Source organism: Condylostylus longicornis, unplaced genomic scaffold, assembly GCF_029603195.1.
Source record: "Condylostylus longicornis isolate FDR11 unplaced genomic scaffold, ASM2960319v2 ptg000096l, whole genome shotgun sequence".
Lineage (NCBI taxonomy): Eukaryota > Metazoa > Arthropoda > Insecta > Diptera > Dolichopodidae > Condylostylus > Condylostylus longicornis.
In genome coordinates this window covers 381213-406314 of record NW_026578064.1, presented here as the reverse complement: position 1 = coordinate 406314, position 25102 = coordinate 381213, and the positions used below count along the sequence as shown (strand labels likewise).

At 27.9% G+C, this 25102-nt stretch overlaps 3 protein-coding genes across 3 annotated transcripts; 1 reads left to right on the top strand and 2 right to left on the bottom strand.

The window, feature by feature from the left end:
- Positions 1-395: 395 nt before the first annotated feature.
- On the top strand, positions 396-1598 carry LOC129613910 (uncharacterized). The gene has a single exon (XM_055528245.1). The coding sequence runs from the start codon at positions 396-398 to the stop codon at positions 1596-1598; it is 1203 nt and encodes a 400-aa protein (XP_055384220.1).
- A 2527-nt stretch (positions 1599-4125) lies between these two features.
- LOC129613909 (uncharacterized) lies at positions 4126-6783 on the bottom strand. Its single transcript, XM_055528244.1, has 5 exons — positions 6359-6783; positions 5679-6001; positions 4667-5570; positions 4397-4555; positions 4126-4252 (listed from the first exon to the last, which is right to left on the bottom strand). The coding sequence occupies exons 1-5, from the start codon at positions 6781-6783 to the stop codon at positions 4126-4128; spliced, it is 1938 nt and encodes a 645-aa protein (XP_055384219.1).
- A 3705-nt stretch (positions 6784-10488) lies between these two features.
- LOC129613908 (restin homolog) lies at positions 10489-17686 on the bottom strand. The gene is made up of 5 exons (XM_055528243.1): positions 17219-17686; positions 17013-17160; positions 14967-15323; positions 14296-14912; positions 10489-14183 (listed from the first exon to the last, which is right to left on the bottom strand). The coding sequence occupies exons 1-5, from the start codon at positions 17285-17287 to the stop codon at positions 10773-10775; spliced, it is 4602 nt and encodes a 1533-aa protein (XP_055384218.1). The 5' UTR covers positions 17288-17686; the 3' UTR covers positions 10489-10772.
- Between the last annotated feature and the right edge of the window lie 7416 nt (positions 17687-25102).

Genomic DNA, 25102 nt, shown 5'->3' with positions numbered 1-25102 from the left:
ATTAATAATCAGGAAGCACATATTCTTCATGAATTTTAAATTGCAGTTGCTCCTGGCTATAAAATCATTGAAGTTCCTAAAAATCTTATCTATTTACCTGTAGCAACCAATCGAATCAGTTCAATAACTGTAAAACTAGTTGATCAGAATAACAATTTAATTAATTTTCAAGGTGAAACTATAACAGTACGATTACACCTGAGATACCAGCAATATGATACTATATAATAACATTGCCAATTTTCCATCATTTAATAGCACATCAGTGTTAAGACAGAGCAGAGCGCAATCACCAGGCAGACAAACATTAAAATTAACTAATATTAAGCGTACACTAACAGTATACAATAAAGAATATTTAAAATCGATCGGTTACAAGTTGAAGAAATACTAAAATGGATAATCTATTTTTAAATCCTGCAATCGATGAGAGTACAACAAGTGCGCACTGGCATACATATTCACCATTTTTGAATTCATTTAATAAAAGCGATATTATACGCATACAGATACAAAATCAAAATTTAAACATTTTACCTTCTACTAGTTTACTTTATATTGAAGGTACTATTACAAGAGCTGATGGTACTGAAACAACTAAAACAAAACTTATAAATAATGCTATTGCATTTTTATTTGATGAGATACGGTATGAGTTAAATGGGAAAGAAATTGATAACAATAGAAATGTGGGTATAACATCATGCTTAAAATATTACATTTCATTAAACAAAAATGAGAGTCAAGCACTTATTAATGGTAGCTGGTCACCTGAACAACCAATTCAACCACAAACTTTATTTTTTAATTATTGTATTCCGTTAAGAAGACTTTTAGGATTTGCGGAGGACTACAAAAATATTGTGCCGAATGCAAGACATGAAATAATTTTAACACGTTCAAGATCTGATGATAATTCCTTTCTTTGCTCTGATGTCAATGAGAAACCGAAAATTCAACTGACCAAAGTGCAATGGAGAGTACAGCACATCAATTTAACTGATACGCTGAAATTGAACTTGTATAGGAATATTACAAATAAAGCAAAAATAATGCTAGCTTTCAGAAATTGGGAATTGTATGAATATCCATCGTTACCACAAAATAGTAATCATCATATTTGGAATGTAAAAACAACAACTCAATTGGAAAAACCACGTTACATTATTTTTGCTTTGCAAACAGATAAACTTGACCAAGTAACGAAGGATCCATCAAAATTTGATCATTGTAATATAACTGATCTAAAAGTTTACCTAAATTCAGAATGCTATCCGTATGAAGACATGAATTTATTTTTTGAAAGAAATCGTTACGGTATTGCTTATGATGAGTACACAAGGTTTCGAAGTAGTTATTACAATTACCCTATATCTAAAGCTTTATTAACATTAAAGGAATTTAAAGAAAAAGCTATGATTTTGATAATAGATACTCGTTATCAAAATGAAAATCTAAAAATGGGACCGGTTGATGTTCGAATTGAAATGAAAAGTTCAGCTGCAATACCCGATAAAACAACGGCTTATTGTCTTATGCTGCACGATAGATTAGTAGAATTCACACCTTTGACCGGTGAAGTTAATAAAATCGTTTAATGAAGTAAAAAGAATAAAAATGGATTACGTTATAATCGATGTACAAGGTTTTAAAGATAACAATAATAACTTCATATTAAAAGAAATTGCTATCCTTTCATCAAATGATGAAATACAGCATTTTATTATAAAACCTTCATATGGATATCATATACTTACATCTAAAACTAAGAATACAAATAACTGGTTAACAAAAAAACATCATGGATTTCGATGGTCGGATGGTCAAACGCATTTTTGTGATATCTTCATTTTTTTAAGGATTTATATAAATAATAATACAATCATATATGTGAAGGGTGAAGAAAAGAAGAATTGGATTAATAAAATTTTAAAGCATAGTAATACATATGATTTGGGCTCCAAACATGATTCAACAAGTTTAAAAAAATTGAAAAATCAGCATATTTATTATTCAAAAAAATGTTCTTATAAGCATATTGGTGTTTGCGCTCTTGAAAATGTCTACTTAATAAAACTGTTAATCTAAGCAATTTTATAGTATTTAAGAAATGAGAACGATAAAAATTTATTCATTCAGTTATTTTATTTACGATTTTAAATATAAAAAAAAAAACAAAATCAATATGGATAAAATAAAAAATTATTTTTCGAAAAATAATAACAATTATGAAAAATTAAAAAACACATCAACTGATTCCACAAAGAGGTGGAAAGAAGAAATTAAAAAAACAGATTAATCAGCTAGCGGAACATTTAATAAAAATAAGAAATGAATTGTATAAATAAAAAATAAAATAAATAATTATAATTATAGTTTTTTAAAACAATAAAAAATTGTTTTCTTTTCCCTCACCTCATTTTTAGATTTTTTTTTCCTTCACTCATTTTTTAGATTTTTATAGAGATAAAATAAAAATAATAACCTGAAAAAAAAGAAGCTGAAAATCAAAGTAAAATATTAAGACATTTTTTTTAAAAGACATTTTTTTTATTTTTCAATATCAAATGTTAGTTGAAAGAAATTATCTTTACAACCAACAATTGTAAAAAAGTATTCAAATTTTTTTTTTATTTTTTAATTTTTATTTATTTTTTCTATGTATTTTTGCGGATGTCTCTCCGTATAAAAAATAGGCATATACGTATAAAAATCTTTACACTCTACTTTCACGCACTCCTTCTTCTTTCCCTCTTTGTCCTTGAAGGAGGAATTAGATCTCAATAGTCCAAGTATTTTGAATCTTACTTCATGCCCCAGGGAGCTGAATTTTTTGTATTGTTTTATGGTGTGTAATGCTTCTAGAAAAGCTTCAAAGTCGTCCGTACTGGAACTGCTGCTACTGGAACTGCTGGTACTGTCTTGTCTCATTCTCTTCATTTTTATTTTAAAATTTTTTTTTAATTTAATTTAATTTTAAGTATAATTGGATGATCAATTCAATACTAATTAAATTTTTCTAATTTCTTCTCTATTTATATGCGGTTCTATGGTACCGAAAGCTTATAATTCTAACATTATCATATCTTTTGAAATTCTTAAAAATTATATTTAACTTCAAGGTTAAATTAATACAATTTGAAAATACGCTTGACGGATGTATGTGGTTTTATGCTACCCAATTTGCAAACTTTTATATTTTCTTCATACGTTTTAGTATGTTAGAATTTTTTTTTTTATATTTTTTTATTTATCAATATTAAATGTGCTAAATAAAATTAGAAATTTAATTAAATTCAGCTAAACAAAATAAAAACAAAAAAAATAAAAAGACAATGAATACACCAAAAACATTGAGATCGCCATTCTACATATCTTTTGAAATTCTTAAAAATCATATTTAGATATATGCGGTTTTATGGTACCGAAAATTTATTGCATAATAATTTCTATTAACTTGAGAAATATATACGGTTTTATAGTGCTATTTAACTTCAAAGTTAAATTAATACAATTTGAAAATACGCTTGCCGGATGTATGTGGTTTTATGCTACCCAATTTGCAAACTTTTATATTTTCTTCATACGTTTTAGTATGTTAGAATTTTTTTTTGATATTTTTTTATTTATCAATATTAAATGTGCTAAAAAATTTGGAATATAATTGTAGCTAAATAAAATTTAATTTCTAAATATTAGTACACATTTAGAAATTTAATTAAATTCAGCTAAACAAAATAAAAACAAAAAAAATAAAAAGACAATGAATACACCAAAAACATTGAGATCGCAAGCCTTAGCTGCATGGTTCAACTCGAAAAAATTTGACTTCGAAACATATATAAAATTTAATTCAGACTGGCACAACATCAAGTTCTACTGCATTGGTTGGGACGCTGTTAATCAGAAAGGAGGACTTGCCATCCAAGATATAATGCTGCATAGTTATAGCGGACCTTGGCTCTACAAAGGTGGATTTGATTATATGTATCCAAAAATAAAAGTAATAGAATAAAATATTATACATAAATTGTAATATTAAGGTATATGTTACAATAAAGACAAAAACAATTCAATTTTACTTGTTTAGTTATTTATTTATTATTACATTTATAAAATTTTAGATTATTCTATGGAAAAGTGACCCCAAGCTAGAGTTTCAATATTGTTTTTTTTTATAAATCTTTTATCATCCAAATAAGTTAATGTGACTTTATTCAAAGCTTGAGTGTATAAAGTATGATTCTTACTTCTAAATAACAACATTTTTGCAAACGATATTTTCTTATTTAATAAAAAATCTCTATAATCTTTTATTCTTAATTTTTTAACAATACATTTTTTTACACCTTTTGCTTTTGTTATATTCTTTTTATTTAAAATATCAATAGAATACATTTTTGCTCTAAGTCCTACAAATTCTTTAATAATATTACCATCGCATTCATCTTTCATCATACCGAGAACCTTTTTATTTTTTAAAGGGATATTATAAGTGTTGTTTTCAGGGAAACCAGAAGTATCAAACTGTGTATCTATATCATCTTTTATATCACTATAAACATCTTCAGTTTTTATAGTATATATAAAAGAATCAGTATCTATATAATTAAGTAATATATTATTTTTATATTTAGCAAGCATGTAATCATAGTGGAAGTTATACATTTTCCATTTGGAAATTTCTAAAACAGTAAAACCAACATAAATCGGTTTATTGTAATAAACATTTACCCTTTTCATTTCAATTGCAGCCATTTCATTCGTAAAATGAGTGATGCTATGAAAATTGGGTTTTGCTATTAGATCACGTGCACCTAAATGTTTCCTATTGCTTTCCCAACTGGTAACAATTTTTACGTCTCTTCTTTTATCAATGTTTTCCATTGTTTTACCGTATACAGCATTATTTAATAATTTAAAAAAAAATTTTTCAAAATCGTTTTTAGCGTTTGTTCTGTAGGAATTGTTCATTTCAATATATGGTTTCAACCAACAACTTTGATCAAACTCTAAGATTCTATGAATTTTTTTCAATATTAATCCGTGTTCTAAACAATGTTTTAAATTCTTGTAATGTATTATATAGCGTTCTTTATTATTTAAATCACAGATTAATTTCGAACATTTCATATTATTAATCCTTTTATTTTCTGCACAAAACGGTAAGTCATTATGTGTATTATGCTTGGAACTTGGATATTCTAAATCTACTTCTAAAATATAACCTTTAGGAGAATTATCTAAAATATTTTCTACTTTAATACTGTTGATATCATCACACCATTTAAAATTAGCTAAAGGTAAAGGGTGAGACATTGCCCATCCATACAAATTATTAACATCAAAGTATGTTATATAATACGATGGTTGGTTATTATCAAAATTATCAGTATACTTATTATTTACTATAGAATGTCTTAAACTGCATTGTGTAATACCCCCTCTGATACCTTTTTTTATGAAATTATACATATTAATATCATTTAAAAGTCTAACTAACTCAACTTTTATTTTTTTCAGCATAGCATCCCAAGATAAACCGGGTGCTGTATAATAATGACAGGGGTCTAAGTCATATATACTCTTACATAACTTTCGAAAATTTTCAAAAACATCAGTCAATAAAAGCACATCGATTTTTAAATAAATTTCTTAATATTCTTTAATAGATTTACATCTAAATTTTTCCCATACAGTTTTAGCAAATCCATAGTCTTCATCAGAACAAATACTATCAGAAAATTTATTGTTAAAATATTTTTGTTCGGGTAATGCAGTTTCATCTAATATTTCAAATGAATTTAAATATTCATATGGAAATATCCCTTTTTTTCTAGCTAATTTAAAATAGTCATCAGATATAAACGTTTTTCGTACCGAAATTAGATCATTGTCAGTTAAACATGATGATAGGGTATCCAAACTTGAACTCATAAATCTAAACGAATCCAAGAATCTTATTTCGAATGTTTCATTTTGTCCTAACACAATATGTTTACTTAAAGATATATAATTTTCTTTATTGTTGGGTATAATTTGAATTTTACCAGGATATTTTGAAAGAGTTTTTATAAATAAATGACAATGGTATCCAGAAAAATTATGAAAAAAAATAGGAAAAAAATTACGAATTTTATAATTTAAATTACAATGACTATGAGCAGGTCCTCGATATTTTCCAGTCAAATGACAATGGTCGGCAATTCTCTTATAATCTAAAAATTTTTTTACAAATATGACAAGTTTTCTTTTGTAATTGAATTCTTAATTGTAAATTTGTTAATTGTTCTATTGGCTTAATATTTTTAATATAGTTAATATATAAATTAGTTGTATCATCTATTAAGTTACTTACAAATTTATCGATACAATCCAACCCCGTATCCATTCGGAAAATATTAATATCGTCATCAAACGAAGACTTAATGTTACGTATGAGCATGGAACATGAATTTGTATATCTTCAGTTGATGATATAGTTGGATTTGGTGAGCAACTGCTAATATTCTGCAACACACATTCAAAGTCTGCATATACTACAAATGGTATATCTAGTTGTCTTTCATATTTTTCAAATTTAATTATTTGTCTTTCGTTTGAAGGTAAACTTGTTATTACTCTGTTGCACTCTGGTTTATGTAATAGAAGATCTTGTTCATTGTAAAAACATAATAAACAAGTATTACATAAATGAATCATCGATTTATGTTTAGTTAGTTGTGAGCGTACAAGTCTTGATAAATTTTTAATCCAAACATAATGATGACTATCACCTTCCATTATATATAAAAGATTAATATGATATTTTTTTTCTTCTTTTGAAAAATAATACGGTCCCACTATTTGAAAGAAACAACTTTCTGATTGTGTTTCCATCATTTCATAACCGAATACATTTATACTGATTGTTGGATTTAATTCCTCGAATTTTTGAATATCGGTAATTTTTCACTACCACTATCACGTTCCTGGAATTCTTCAGTTTTCCGTATGATAATAGCTTTTATAATATTATACGCATCTGAAATTTCTGCATCATTATGAATTGTTATCATTTTTGAATTAAACGATTTTATGCTTAAAATAAGATCATCGTCTGCATTTTCTTCAATATCTTGAAATTTAATATATTCTGCAAACATTTCTATATTAAATTTAAAACAACCATGTTTTTGGAGCGATTGTTTCAATAATTTCATAACTTGGGGCTGTGAAATGTCTAGAAATTCTTCCGGTGCAAGTGTTTCTTCATTTGTATTTTCTAATAAATACATTTCTACACGTTCGCTGAACAAACTTTTCACGCATTTCCATCCACCATCAATTAATTTTGCTGCATTTTTTTATGTAAGAAGGTTCTCACATGATGCAACCAATTTTTGTATGGAATTTGCAATTCACATTCCTCACAAAATTTTGTTGGAGATTGATCTTGTTGATTATTTGAATTTTTCATTTTATAATTTAAATTTTTCTTTACTTTACACTTTAAATTATTTTAACACTTTAAATTATTTATATATATATATATATAAAATAAAACTTAAGCTTCTGCTTTTCGAATTATACTAAACTTGTGAAATATATAAATTACATTTTTACCGATCGCATATGTAATATAATTTCTAAATATATTACATTTTTAATAAATTCATTTTTTTTCAAGTTCACAGATCTAGCATACTATAATTTTTTCAATCATTCTTTACACAGTTTTGATAAAATTTCAAAACAAAAGCCACAGCAAAATTTTATGTTCATTTTTCAAGTTCACGCATATGACATACTATAATTTTTTTTTCATTTCTTTCATTCTTTACACAGTTTTGACAAAATTTAAAAACAAAAAAACCACAATAAAATTGTTTCTTTTTCAAAACAAAAACCACAAAAAAATTTTTTTATCTCTATTTTTATGATAATAAAAAAAAATTTCTTTCATCAGACAACATAAAATATTTTCATCATCATAAAAATTTTTTTTATCTCTATTTTTATGATGATGAAAAAAAATTTTTCATATTCTTTTTAAAATATGCAGAAAAATTTCAATACCACCGCTAAAACTCCGACACAACCAACTCCTCAACTCCGCCAACTCTTAGAACCTGCTGTGAACCTCAACTCCTCTGACTCTTTTTTTTTTAACTTGCTACACAACTCCACCGCCGCCGCTCCTATCCCGACTCCTACAATCCCAACTCCTCCAACTCGTCTCATCCAACCTACTACGTTTCGACTTTTTGAATCTGTTATAGCTCAGGATCCGCCCCAATTCATCTTACTCTTAGAACCTGCTTGCTACAACTCCGCCGCCCTACCTCCTCTAACTCTTAGAACCTGCTGCTAACACGCTGCTCTTACACATCTTTTATGATAACATACATTATGAATTCAAAATCAATTATGTTATACCACTCCAACAATTTTGTTAAATCATTGTGATGTCATTATATTTTATTGTGACGTCATTATATTTAGAATCCCCATATTTATACTACATTGTGACGTCATTATATTTAGAATCCCCATATTTATAATACTGTACTTAAAACTAATTGAAAACAAAAAAAAACTTTTCAGTCGGAATAAACCGATTGAATTATCCCCTGCACATATACAACAACATATACCATTGGTTAGAGGGTCGAAAATGGGTAAAACTTTTGTTCCGGAGTAGGTGTGAAATCTCAAGGGTTTTCGAAATCCAGAACTTCGAAAAATCAAACTTTAGGAAAAGTTCGAACTTTAGTTCGAACTTTAGGAAAAATCAAATTTTTCCCTTTTTTTATTTTCTTAGTTTTTTCTAACCAGGTAATTTCGTTCGAAAATTTTTTGAAACTTTGAATTTTTTTTACAGAATTTTGGCCACTTTCACCAGCTTTAATTTAGGCCACTAAGTGTTGAAAAATTTTTTATGGTACAGAAGATATAGCACGAAAACCATTTCTATGCCAAGACTTTAAGGGCCCTAATAAAATGTAAAAAACCAAAAAATTATCATTATTTTTTATTTTAATTGATTAAATTTTCTTTGTTTTTGATGTTCCGCGGGCCGCATAATAAAAAAACTTAAACTACCAAATTATAATTTTGATTTTTATTATCAACATAAAAAAATATAAAACATACAAATAATATAGTCAAACAAAAAATTATAAAATCATTTTTTTAAAAATAGTTAACACCGTTTTTCTGTTACTAAATCTTCAAAATTTAGTTGAATTTAATTCGCATTTGTAATTTTTAATATATTTAATAATGATTGAAAATGTTGATCTGTTGATCTTAATCTTTCAGCCGTTTTAGTACTTTTTAGTATCGAAAACAATTGTTCACACAAATATGTATGTACTTCCGAACATGGCTAGAACACGCTTAAGCGATTTATAGCTAAATAATTATAAAATTTAGTAATTTCCACTTCTCTAAATTTTTGTTTTAATACAGAATCGCACAGCATTCCAATTTCAATTGTAAATTTGCATCAATTATTCCAATATCAACCAAAAACGGAAAAGTAAATATTTATGTAGATTAAATTCATTTTGACGTCTATCAAATCCTCTTTCAAATTCGGTTTTAATAATTTATTTTAATTAGAATATTCGGGAAATTTAAAATTTACTTAACTGGTTTACTGTTTACTGGTCCTTACTGGTCTCAATCAATATTTGTAACAAAATTCTAAGAATTAAATTTCACTATTTTCCGCAGGATTAAGAGCTGCCTTGCTAGTTCATACTCGAGATTACTGCGACCATCCCCATTACAAGCATCCCCGAGCTGAAGCTCAAGAGCCGATTTTTCCGGCATCGGCCAAAGTGGAAGGCAATAATCGAATATAAGGCGTTTATTAACGGCCTGATCGTATATCTCGCTATTTTATTCACATTTTATTCACTTTCAAATCAGGATTCTGTTTTTTCTAATGGATATTTTACTTTTCCAATAAGATTACTCATTTTTCAATTGGATTTTGGCGTTTTGTTTCAAATTATTGACTGAACGTCAAACTTTAGAAAAAAGCGATATACGCAATACCGAATAATTTTTCCCACTTCAAAATTACATTATACAAATGTATGATTATTACTCACTTTTTTCTCACTTTCCGAGTTAAAAATGCGAAATAAGCGATCAGGCCCCAAATCATAAGAAGGGATAGATAAATTTGATGGCGCTTTTTAATCTACAAATGCGCAATTAAATGTTGTTAGGCTCGCGGAAAGTCTTCGGTTCCTAACCCCCAATAAAGGTTACTGGCTTATTATTCAAGTTGTTTTATATGGGCCCTCCGGAACATATTTGTGTTAACAACAATCTAAGGGCAATTGAATTGGCTAATCAGGAAGCCTCCAGGAAACTCTTTTAATGTTTTAAAATAGTACATTAACCCTTCTTTTTTTTAAAAAGCAAAGGCTAGTTGCAATTCTCATTTCTAAGCTGTAAAACACAACACCACAAAAATTTAGAAAAATATTAATTTGTCAAGTTTGCTTTTCAAAAAAACCGTTTAAGAGTATCGAAATACATACAGTATGTACATAAATGACGGAATTGAAGTTAAAGTTGAGAAATTTCAACATGTAAATGAGGAGGTGAGCTTAAACCAGTCAAAATGGATTCAATACAAGAGTATTTTTTGTATTTCAGTGAGTATTTTTATTCTACTTACAGTCTGGGGAATGTTGAAACATCGACAGTTTTATCAAAAGATTTTCTTGTTTTAATTTACCTTACGTTTATTTAATTTTTTTCAAATCATACTAATAGCAATCATTATTTGGGCATAAATTTGAACAATGACCAAAAACTTCACAACTGTCACAATATTCTCGAAGAGGTTGTATTTCTCTTTTATCTTTACAGTTGTCATCCTTAATAGAATCATGTAAAGAGGTTGTTGGACTGTTTGAGCATTGCAGTGGACATTCTTCTGTGTCGTGTTGGTCAAATTCACCACAAATATCACAAAATATTCGAGGTGTAGGTTTTCGTTTTTTAAACATATCTAAACTCAAATACTTTGTCATATCCAAAGTGTTCGTTTCTAAAACGTCAATTCGAGCTTTGAGGGTTTCATTTTTTTTATGCATATCAGCTATAATTGAATTAAGAAAGTTTATTTGATCAATTGCACCATTGTCTGCCAAAATTTGGTTCGTTCTGTTCGTTGAAGAGTTTTTTGAAAAAAAATCGCTACTGATTAAAGAATTTTTTAGTGTTTGAATTTCTTTTTCTAAATTTTCATTGCAAATAGCTTTTTCAAGTACATTTTTATATGATATTTCATACAATTTCGTAATTTCTTCCACTTTTTTACTTTTTGATTGTAACTGTTCTGTCAAACTCTTGACTGTATTTTGAGTATCTATTAAGGTCTGCTTGAGCTTCTCTAACTCGTTATTGCTCTCAGACTCGAAAAGTGCGGTATTATACTTGGTTTCTTGCTTTTTATTTTTTGTATTGTCGATATCATTTTTCAATTGTGTATTCTCTTCCAGAAGCATATCATTTATGTGCTGTAAATCTATTGTTTTCTGTTCCAGTTCTCTAAGAATTCCGCAAGAGTTTTCTAATAAGGATAATTCTGTTAGAATTTTTTTGTATTTTTGATTTAATTTATCGTTTTTAGTTTTTTCTTCTTGCAATAGAGATGTTAAGTTTTTGATATGTTCCGCACCAAAATCACAATCACGATTTATTGAAAGTTCTCCCTCAAACTGAACTTTTTCCTTCAAAATGGTACTTTCCTGTTCGAGTTCTAAAACGCGGTCGGCATTTTGTTTATACTTAGTTTGAAAATCTTCTAATTGCGTTTTTTCTTTTTCCAATTTCATTTTAAAATCATTCAGCAGCATTTCAAAATTATCTTTGCTTTTAATGGTTTCGCTTAACTTTACTTTAATATTTGCAAGCTCTAAATTCTTTGTTGTTTCCATATTTATATATTTTTCTTCAAATTGCTTTAAGGAGCTTTCAAGAAAAGTTTTCGCATTTTTTACATTATGTAATTCTTGGTTTAAAGCTTCAACGTAATTTTTCTGACACTCCATTTCATCTGAAAATTTTTTTTGCGAATTTTCTAATTGTTGCAAGCACGTTTCTACCTGTGCCACGTTTGTTTCATTTATTTTTTCTGTAGAAACTAATTTTTCTTTCATTGAATCTAAATTGTTCTTGAGATTTTTTATCTCCTCTATAGATGCGGCCTTAGCCCCGATATGTTCGTTCAAAACAGATTGCAAAGACGCCTTTTCTTCAATTAAAGATTTCAAATCCATTTGAATCTTGGAAATCTCTTCATTTTTATTATTTAACGCAATTTCAAAATCTTTTAAAGACATTTTTTGACTCTCATTTACTTTTATATTCGCGATTAGTTCTAGTTTCTGAACTTCAAATTCGTCAGAAAGTTGACTGAATTTATTTTTAAGTTCTTTTAAGCAACATTCTAATTGAGAGTTTTCTAATTTTAATGCGATTGTTTGCTTTTCTTTTTCGGTACATTCCATTTCTTTCTCAGATATTATCTTCTCGTTTTGGATATTAATTCTTTCTACTTCTTTTTGTTTATTTTCCAACTGTTTTATAAGATTCTTCAAAGTATCATTTTCAAGTTTCGAATTAATAAGAAAATTTTTTGATTCTTTTGAATCATTTTCAAATTGAATACTTTTATCACGTTGTACTTCTAATTCCTCTACTAAATTTTTGAATTGATTTTTCAAAACACTTCTTTCAGTAATATTATCGTCGTTTAATTTGTTGAAAGTTTGCAGGTCCAGATTCGACTTACGCAGTTTTTCTTCTAATATTTTCTTTTCAGCACTTATATTTTCCAATATTTGTTCTAATTCATCTATTCTTTTTTCGTTTCTTTGTATCTGAGCCTGCTTTTCTGTAGCATCATTCTTCACAATTTCTAAAGCAATACTAAGTTTATTTATTTCATTGTCTTCACCTTTTTCAACTTTTGAAGATGATGTAATTCGATTTTCCAAATTTTTCAATTGATTTGTAAGATAATCGATTTTCTCGTTTTTTGATTTTATTTCATAAATTTTTTCTTCAAGATTTTGTTTTAATATAAGTGCATTAGCCTCCAAATTTTCATTATTAAATTTAAAATCATCTAATTGTTTTGCTAATGTACCGACAAATTCTGAATTTTTTTTTCTCATATCTTCCAGTTCTTTTTCTAACGTTAGCTTATCTTCTTTAAATTTATGCAATTGTTTTTCTAGGACTGTAATTTTCTCTTCATTTTCTTGCAAGCAAACTTCTTTGAAAATTAATTGCCTTTTTAAAGAATCATGCTCGTTAGTTAACTTTTGCAAATCGGTGATGCATATCTCTTTCTGTTCAATAATAATGTTATATTCCAAGTTTTTTTCGTCAAGTTGTTCTTTAATTTTGCTATTCATTTCAAAAATTTGGCTTGATTTCTTATTTAGTTCATCTAGACTTAATTTTAACATCTTGTTTGTAGACTCTAAGACATTAATCTTTGCTGTCAACGACTCAATTTCTTTATTTTTTATTCTAGATGTTTCATCTACTAATACTTGTGCTTGTATGAGATCTTTATTTAAATTTTCAACCACAATTTCATATTTTTTTAAACGCTCCTCTAAATTAGCAATTTTATTTGAAGAGTCATTTAAGTTTTGAGTTTTTTCTAATATATCCTGTTCCAATGCGGAACTTATACTATAAAGCTCTTTGTTCTTCGAATTTAGAATATTCCCTGATTGTGTTATTTCTGCCAGTTCAGTCTCCTTGGTTTTAAACAAAGTTTTTAGATTTTCCAATTCATTTTCTTTACTTTCCAGTACCTTAAAAACTTCATCTAATTTATTTTGTAATTTGGAATTTTGGATTTTAACATGTTGCAACTCATACTGAAACTTTTCGTGTTCTTTTCCAGCCTCGGTCAGAAAGTCATTTAATGCTTCGTACTCTTGAGTATTTGTTTCAAATTTCATCAATACATCTTCGTCGTTTTTGAAATTTGATATGTTATCACTCTTTAAAGGTTTTAAATGAATGTTCTTCGTTATTTCCATTTTCTTATATAAAACAGAAATTGCGGTATTGAGTTCTTCAATTTTTTTTGTACTTGCTTCACAATTACTACAAAAAGTGACTGGTGTTTCAAATGTTTGAGGATCAATCTGAAATATAATAGCATTAGGGTTAACATATATGTATATACGAGTATATTTGTATAAAAACGTATTATCGTGTAATAAGCAAATAGTATGTCCTTTTTTTGTCACATTGTACCTGCATTCCATTTAGAGGTATTAGTTTTTGTAGCATATCAATTTTTTCTTTACATTCAATATTTTGGATGTTTAATTCATCACTACAAAAAACAGCTTCGTCATAGGCGTTTTTCCATTCTTCATTTTTCTTTTCAGATTCTTTCAATTTAACTTCAAGCATGCTAATTTTATCGTTCAATTCGTAAACCTTTTTTTGAAACAGTATAACTTGGCTATTTAAATCTTCCCGGTCTAAATCCCTTTCTTTTATTAACTGTTCTATGTGTTGTTGTTTTTCTCTAACAAGATCTTGCATTGAAAATGAAGATTTAACTGAGATTTTTGATCCACCTGATATGGAAAAGGAACTAGATAACGCGCTGGGTTTCTTCAATTTACTCATCCTTAATCGAGATGTATGGGTACTAGCAATGCTATTTGACGTTACGCCAGACCTCAGGGACTCGTTCGAAGTAGATCTAGAGAGATTGCATTTCCTACCTAAAGGAGAAAGACTAACTTTTGCTATTGGAACAAAAACACCATATTTTAATGGGCACTCAAAATACTTTACACCATCAACAGATCCGTCATTCTTTCCATTTGGCTCATCTAACTGAACTCCACACCAATTACCTAAAACAGCACTTTAAACTTAACAATAAAAATTTCCTCTTAACAAAATTATACCTGCGGCGAACTTTGTTTCCCCAATGAATTTCAATTCCCCTAGACGACTTCCATACCCAGATGAAACAATAACTCTATCTCCAACATTAAATTCTCGAATTTTGTTTGGAATTTTATTAACAGTTAAAGAGCTTGGAGTTGGAGATGTAGATTGGCTATGGCTACTACTTTCTAAAAAATCGTCGTTTTTTTTTTTAGCAAAGGCGCCTGCACTTACTGTTAAACGATTTGCTCTTGAAAAAATTCCATGTTTTGCTTCACATTGAAAATAACGCTTCCCAGACACACAACCGTCATTTTTTCCACTTGGATCATTTAAAATAACACCAACCCACTCCCCTGGAGCAAAATGAGTTTCTAAAAAATTTTAAAAAGCTTAAGGTTTATAAATAGTTACATATTTAATAAAGCAAACAAAGACCACAAGTACAAGTTATATTAATCAAAGATTGTTCTTGATTTTTGCAATGCGTTCTTACGTAAATCTATTAAGTATATACAGTGGCTCCCATTCGTATTCGTACAGCAACCATATTTTAATTCTATTTAATAAACTGAAAATGTGAAATATATTTTGTAAATGTTTTGCTCAAGTTTTATTATTTAATAATAGTAGTAAACAAAAATAAAAATTAAATTACATTTAACAAACAAAATTGTTGAAAAAAAAAATTTTTAAATTTCATGAACAAATTCAAGTCACAGTCGTATTCGTATAGCATTACATTAATTATATTATTAAAAGCACAAACTTAATATAATCCTAAGTCTAGTACTCTGTTGCATAGCTTTTATTCCGAATGACATCTTTTAATCGGTTTGGCATTGATTCAACAAGTTTTTTTGTGATGTCAGCCGAAATTTGAGCCTGTTCTTCCGCAAATTTGGCTTTTAACATGTTTAAAACCCGTGATCGGGTTTTACAAGCAGTGTGCTTGGGATCATTATCTAAATAAAATTTGAAACTTTATTCGATTCCCGAGCGCTCAGTACTTCCTTTTAAAATTATCTTTAAGATATCAATATACTTATCCGGGATTATAAAAATCTTCTATTATAGTCAGATTTCTTATTCCAGATGTTGAAAACACTCCCACACCACCACTCAACCTCCACCATGTTTTACAGTTGTGTATAAATTTATAGGCAAAAGTTCTAAATTAGGTTTTCTCCAAACAGTTTGTTTGCTATCAGATCCAAAAACATTAAATTTACTTTCGTTGGTAAAAATTACGTGCTTTTAAAACTCAAAATCTTTTTTTATTTTTTTTATTTTTTCTTATTTTTTTTTATTATGAAAAGGTTTTTTCTCACAGCTCTACCATTGTAACCATGATTTCTAATAGTTGATCGAACGGTTTCTGGCCTTACATTTTCAAAGTTGAATTTTTCTAATTCTACCAGCTTAGAAGCACTTGTTTTTAGTTTATTTTTAATTTCTCGGAGAATAATGCATTTATCACGGTTGCTTAATAGCTTTCTATTTAAATTTCTCGGCTTTTCTGTATTCTATTTTTATCAGTATGACGTTTTATAACATACAGAATTGTAGAACGACTCCTTTCCACTAAAGAACTAATCTCTGAAAGCGACTGCCATTTTTATAAGAAGCTACGATCAATTTCAATAGCTCTGTTGAAATTTCTTTCGATTTCCTGCCCATAGTTTAATTAAAAATAATATTTCGTTAAAATGCAATAAAAATTATGTATTCAAACACTTTTAATTATTCATCGAAACTAAGAAAAATTATTAACAATTATCAAAACAAACATTGCATAATCTATTTTTAAGAATATTGTTGCTTTATATAACTGTACGAATATGATTGCGAGCATTTTTTTACTTGTTTTTTTTTTTAACAAATTTTTTTCTTTAATTTGATTTAATTTTCATGATAAATAACCAATTATGTTAAAAAAATAAAATTAAAAAAAAATTGTACGAATTCATTTGCAAAAAAATTTCAAATTGTACATTTTGCTTCGTTGTACAAGTACGAGTGGGAGCCACTGTATATATATATACATATATATTTGTACCTACCACCAATGTAAGCCACTATTCCGGGACGAGTTCCCCCAACATAACATTTATCACCAACTTTAAAATTAATTGTTTCTAAGGCAGAAACATTAGAATCCAACCTATTTACGATAAAATTCTCTTCGGCACTACTTTCGTTTGAAAGAGCCTAAAAATAGAATTCGTATGAAAATTTATACATATTAATATTTTAAAGTTTATCTCACCACAACTAATCCAGTTTTTGATATAGGAGAAGCATTTAGTAATGTTTCCCTCCTCACATCCTTCGACATATTGAATTTTGTTTTGACTCAAGCAATTGTATAATGTAAAACTATTTGATATATGTAGTTTATTTTTAGCACTGAGATTCAGTGTTTAATATTGATTTAATATTCACTATTTACTATTAAATTTGATATTCAGTATTTACTTATTTTTTAACTAACATTAATTTAAGCATATGGGATTGTATTATTTTGAATAAAAATTTTATATAAGCGAAATAGCAAGTTTTTTTTTGCTATCTTAAATGATTTTATTTTCAAATTGGACTTTGAATATTTTCAATTTCATGATACAAAATGAATATCATGCTGCCGTTGTACTCAGACCGGAGTATTTCAATTCCTATTTTGTGTATAAATTGCTATTGGTTTATAACTTGACAATACAAAATATCTGTCAGCCGTGGTATATAGTAAAATTTTTATTAAATTTATTTTAAGTCTTGTATTCTAGACTAGAGGTGAACTATCGATGGCACTATCTATACTACCGATATTTTTCAACTATCGAAACTATCGATGGTTTCAAATTCGATATTATACTAATATCAAATAAACATCAATTTATGAGAATTATAAAATTGTGAAAAATGTTTATGAATTCCATAATATTATTTTGATACGAATACACATTAACGTAATTTATTACATCAGTGAAATTTGAAAATTTTTTATTTTTATTTCTATGTTCTGTTACTTTATTTCAAATATTTCGTGAAAAAGTGAAGTGAAGTGAACCTGGCGTTGAGTTTTATTATATTCTTAATATTCCTGCTTCACAATGAACAAGAGAAAAAACTCGCTATTAGCTATATCAAAGTTAAAGTCTAACTCACAATATGTCCTTTGAATACTGAATTTAACTGAGCCTTTACATAAGCGAGTTATTGGCATGAATGTTTCAATGTATATAATAATTTTACTAATATTCTAAAATGTCTCAATTTGCCAGTTTATCGGCAACCAAAAGGTAATACAAAATAACGAATGAAAAGTTAACAAAAAAAAAAAATATTTATTAAATAATAAAACTATTTAAAGTGAATATTATGCACAATTCAATGCCTGTGTAAGCTGTTAATAAGTTTAATTACAGTTGATATTTTTCAAATATAATTATATACTTGTTTTATTCATTCCATGTTTGGTTATAATCACACTATCATGTATACATCAATATTATGTATGTATATTCTATGTTCCTCTACCAATTAAATGGAAGCCTATTCGGTAGCAAGTTGCGCTACTATATAGCAACCTGCGTTACTATACAGAACTTATACACAACTTAAAATAAAATTAATAAAAATTTTATTAGATTTTAAATTAGTACATATTTAAGTTTGTAATTATTTATTTTAAGTTTTTATAATTATTATAGCGTTTTTAAAATTTTATAATGCGGTAGATTAGGTAAATCATTACTAACAATGTGAAAATATTTCTAATAAAACTAAAATAAAAGAATTATATGAACTTTTAATATAAATAGAATTTACGTATGTAATAATTTTTATGAATTAGAAAGCAAGTACATAAATTTAATTAATATAGTATGCACATGAAAAATATATTGATATACATGTCATTAGTATTCATTTTGGGAGCCATATCATACAAAATTAGCAAACTCGTTAATATCAAATGTACATTTTCTTGAATTCGAAAAAAATACACAAAAATCAACTTTATACTTCGAAAAAATATATTGCACTATTTTTTTTTTAGTAATGTAACATTTATTGAAATCTTAAAAAAATGAACAGAGCTTGGAAGTATTTTTTAACGTTTTAATAACACAAAACTTTAAAAATGTAAGCACTAGTAAAGTGAAAAAAGATTGAATTTTAATTATGAATTTGCTAATACAACATTGTAGTTGTGAAATTAATAAGTAATGTGCTTATTACAATAATAATTTTAACTTATTGGAAATTTCTTCATACAACTGCAGAACGGATGGATGATGTAATCAAATGAGTTAAAGGCAGAAAAATTAAAAAATTTTTCTCGTCGAACTGGGCTCGAACCAGTGACCCACCGCTTTCTAGGCGGATGCTCTACCAACTGAGCTACAGAGGTATGAAGAAATTGCCCACGAAATGTTCTTCACATTGCTTTATACCAACGATCGCAGTTGCGTGGCACTTCTTCGTGCTTCGAAACTTTGCTGGCACGCGTGATAAGTATATGAAAATAAATTTCTTTTTTAAAAAAAGTTTTTTTATTTATTTTGTTACTTTCCAAAACATAATTTTCTTATTTTTAATTTTTATTTTCAACAAAAATATAATTGCGCTTAAACTCAGTACAAAAAATATTATTAAAAACATTTCTATTTTGGTTTCAAATTTGAATTTTGACTAAAATGTTTTAATAATTTCATGTTAAAATATAAAGTTATATCATCAACATCAAATGATGATAATATTCTAAAAGATTATCCTCTTGAAATAATCAACTAAAATATTATTTCAATACAATAAATTAAGCAAAACAAACGACACTTTTATTTTTTAATTTTTCTCTTTTATTTTCATAAATTCTTTTTTTATCGTAAATTTTTTGTACTTATTATATTTCAAAACAAATAAAATTAATTACAATTTTAACTTAACTAAACTGACCTATGTATGTTTTTATTAAAACATAGTATGAACGAACGACCCACTTAAAAATGTTTATGTTGCAGTATTCATTTATTTTCTTTTACATATTATTATAACGTTAATATGGTATACGTATAATGGTAATTTTGTAATAAACATAACAAATTAGAAAAAAAGAATTTTTTTTTAAATATTATTTTTGTAATTTTAAGAACATTTTTGTATTTTGCAAAACTAAAAAAAGTTCAATTCATTTGTTACCAATAAAGTGATCGGTCGAATCGACTAAAAAATTAAAAAAAGGTGTTTAATTCAATTTTATGATCAAAGTCGCCCTTGAACGTATAAATATAAATAAAAATAAAATAATAAATGAAATAAATAAAAATTAATATAAAAACGAATATAAGTATTCTGATTTTCAATACTACTTAATTTTATGGAATAGATTCGGCACGCCGAAATATTGGTTTAAAAAAACACATCTTTTTTGGCACGATACATAAAATCTTATTGAACGACCGCTTTATACTGTAATCCACATGATTACTAAGTATTTGTTTACATTGAGTTGCTACATGCAATCTAGTATTTGAAACACACAATTACAAGACAATATATATTAATAGGTGTTGTGTCTATTACACTAATTATATTATGAATTTAGTAATACAACATTGTAGTTGTGAAATTAATAAGTAGTGTGCTTATTACACTAATAATTTTAACTCATTCCTTTGATTACGTCATCCATCTGTTCTGCAGTTGTATGAAGAAATTTCCATTAAGTTAAAATTGAATTTTAACTTTTTCTAATTCAAAATTTGAAAAAAGTTTATCATGTAGAGATTTATGATGGTATAAAGGGCCCTCTATAAATCCCAAAAGAAAACGTGTAAATTCGTCAGCTGTGAACTGTCACTCTCTCTTAGGGTCCAGGCCTGTATTTCTGTCAGCTGTTTTCTTAATTCTTTCAGATATGTTGCCTGATATAACGGTACAAAAAAATGTACACAAAACTTCAAAATATATTTAATCAAACTTAAAGTTAAAATTTTACCGAACCAGTTGTGAACCATCAACTTAAGTAAGTTTCCAACTTTCACGTTTTTGGGCCTACTATTTTCGCTAAACGATTTTCGATTTAATTGGCACGATATAAATCGGATATCGCAAATTCGGGTGTGAGAAAGTAGCAAAAGTGGTACTACAGAATGCTACTTTCGCATACTTATCATTCACTTGTCATTTTGTTTACGTATCTTATCGAAAGTTTTTGAAAAAATAAAACTAAACAACGTAAGTATTAAATTTATTTTGCTTTATATAATTAAAAAAACTTTCCTATATAATTAAAAAAGTTCCTTGCTAAAAAAATCCACCATTAAGTCTCGTAAGGACCACGACGTCATATGGAACAGACTGCGATAGTAAAAACGCAACCCTCACATTCTGAATAAAAAATAGACACTATACGCCTGTACTCGAATTCCCTGACAAGACAACTCTTGGCTCAATTCAGTGGCATCAATATCCGCTCAAAGTGCTCCTCAGGAACAACAAACCTAAACGACGCATAATGTCCAGCCGCCATCTGCGTAACTGTAACCCCGCACTACCCGAGAACACTAGCAACATGAAAGGACACATTATCCGGCTCAGTGTCCGGAACCAACCGAAACATAAAGACAATCCTACTTTTAGGCACCGACTCCGATGGACGATGCAATATCGGCGCAGCCGTCGAACCCGAAACGCCCAAAGGGACACCAGCAGACGTCACGCCAACTCGAACCGACTCCGAATAAGGAACCAAGGACAGAACACCTCCCACAGCACCACCAAACGGAACGAAAGGGAAACCCCAAGGCCGAGCGAATTCCTAGCCGAAAGCGACGAAGTACCAGAATCAAGTGCTCCAGACACAGGAAGATACATAACAGCCTTAATCCATCGCCCAACGAAGTGAAACCAGGCAAACCACAATCCTCATCAAGTACCGGAGAACCCGGCGAAGAACCAACTGTAGAAAACATCCTAATCCCTTCAAATTTCACCGAAAGCGCCGAAAAGGCTCCACATAAACCATCTAAATCTCTAGACTTTTTGGAAGCAGAACCCAACTTCGGCAATTGCAAAGACAGCACCCCTGAACGAAACCTTCCTTTAATCATTGCAAAACCAACAAACACCTAAAGTCTCACGAGTACGATCAGCAACACTTCCCCCAACGTTCACACATTTCGAATGAAAAGGCCTACCACAAGTACCCGAGCATACCTAATTGGTGTGGCGCCAAACATGTCGACCACCCTGACTCACAAACTTAACCGTCATGACCCCAAACCAATATAAGAACAAATTAGAAAGAAATAGGAAAATAGGGCCAGCAAACCAAAAGCTAAACCCCGCTTTTTCAAAAACAAAAGGGTTAATGAAATATAGAGCATACAAAAATTATAATAATAATGAGTGGAAATTAAAGAAAGAACGGCAGATGGCAACAGAAAGAATAACTGTAATAAAAAATACTCAAAAAATTAAAATAAAATAAAAATAAATTATAACAAAAATGCGCGTAAAAATTATAAGAAAATATATGTACACTTGGTTCTTTTTTTATGCGGTAGATGCGTTCCAGGGAAATCCGCATAAAAAAAAATCGCACAAAAAAAAGACATACATTTATATGCAAAATGATGGATACGTTCCATTTATTCAAAAAATCGCATAAAACCCGAATGTTTTAAAATGCACCAGAAATCGCATAAAAAAAGATTTATAAATAATAAGATTTAATTTTTTTTCCATCATATTTTAATAAATGGCACATATGTATGTTAAAAACAAAAACAAAACTTAATATGTAACAAAAAACAAAAACAAAACTTCATTTAAAATCATATTAAGAATGTTTTTATCATTATTCGCTGTCTGATAATGTGCGAACCCGTTTGTGGATTGGTGCAAGATCACTTTCATCACTTGAAGATAAAATTACGTCATCAGATCTACATGGTAATGCTTCTTCAGGAACTTCAGTGATTTTTTTTTCTTTGACAAGGTAGTCAGTGATCAAACTCTGTGATGGCACTAGTTCTTTGTAAAGTTCTCTGTAGCCAGACATACAAAATTTCAGATCACGTTGGAATTTTAAGGCGAGTTCTACATCATTATCATTTTAAGTAAAAAAATTTTCCAATTTACCGGAAAGTTGAAGGCCTTCCAGAAGTAATTTTTCGTCCAGTGGAGTATTTTTATTCATTTTCAGAAAAAGTGAATCACCAAAAAGAATTAAATTCGAATAAAAATTTTTTTTTTTCTTGCCATAAAAAAACCGCATAACTCTAAAATCGCATAAAAAAAAAACGCATAAAAAGAGAACAAAGTGTATATAAAAAAAATAATGAAATATTTTATACGAGGGTCACTATTTATATTTCGGGTCCTGGCAATACTAGTGCAGCCAGGTGCAATCTGACACTTCCATTGGAAAGTTTGACATTTTTTAGGACAACTTCACTCAGAACGTTTTGTCATTCGAGCGCGAATTGTTTTGTTTACAGTTACTTGAAAAATTCATCTCGGTCAAAAAATGGAATTGTCCCGTGAAAATTTTCGTGCGATGATTTTTTACGATTTTCGGCGCGGATTATCGAGACAAGAGTGTCTCGATCAACTTGTTGCGACTTTTGGTGATGAAGCACCATCAAAAACCACTGTAAATCGCTGGTACCAAGAGTTTGGTTTCGGACGCCGTTCGCTCCAGGATGAAACGAATCGCACTAATAGTTTAAAAAAGATGACGAGAAAAAGGAAGCCAGAAAATATTCAATAAACAAATGAATACAAAAAAAATTTTAAATTTTTAAAATGTTAACACAAAACAATAAAATTAAAATTAAAAAAAAAAGCAAATTCTAAAAAAAGGAAAAAGTTATAATTAAGCCACATTAAAAATTAACAAAATAAAACGATAAAAACCACAACCACTGGAAGAAAAATTTTTGTTTATATTGATAATTCTAAAACAAATGAAAAAAATTCGAAATAAGAGCAACCAAATTTTTATTATGTCAACGTATGAGTATTTTGCTAAAACAAAACATGTGCATTATGCTTAAGCAAAACATGTTACAACATGAGTACTATACTAGCTAAAACAAAATGTATGCAGTTACAACCAAAGTATATCCATTAATAAGTAATTCGACACTTGCATCTTGCTTCCAAACTTCCAAGAAAGAAACAAAATATTGTAAACAAACGAGTGTATCAAAAACATTGAACTGAAATAAAATTAAATTAGGTTAAGTAAAAATTTTGTTATTTTTATTTCGATAATAACAAAATTTATTTTTCATTTTATTAAAATTAGGTAAAAAATTCAAATGTATGAATGTACACATGTATGTACCTGGTACAGTAGATACATAGTATCAGGTAGTGACATAGAAATAAACTAATTTATAAAGAAAAAAAAGGTGTATGCACACTGATTACTTTATGAAATATAATCATTACCGATTCATGGGAAATATGTTCTAAAGTTATTAAGATTGAAATAAAAATAAAAAAATTAAAGATAATTTATTTATTTTATTTATTAATAATTATTAATTACAAATGCTTCACACTAAAAAATTTTTGTTTTATATCAAATTACTTTACACTTTTATCAAAACTTTTTATTATGTGGTAAATTCTAATTCTAATATACAGTTTTATGAAATATGTTTTGTCGGACTTCTCACAAGCGTTCATATATTTTACATTATAAATTTTTTTCTGTACAAATATCATTAAAAAGTTTAATAAAAGTATTTTCTAAATTCTTTAAATTATCCATGAAATTCTTGGATGGTTTATAAAAAACTGTAAAATATTTTTTTTCACAACTATTTCAAATTTTTTTTAATATTATACGTCTTTTTAAAATTTATTTTTATTATTTTTCAAAATTATATTACATAAATTATAATTTTTTTAAACACTTTTTTTCCGCTTCGCTTTTATAATATGAATACACCTTGTTTGCCCCCTTGTACTGGAATAAGTTACCAAAATAAAACTCCCGCTTTTAAAATTCTTAATATTTTTTCCTATACTTTATATAGGGAAAAATAAATAACTCCCGCTTTTAAAAATACATTATAAAAAAACAGGTAGGCATCTATTGCGTACTCTTTCCCTCTCCCAAAAATTATTAAGT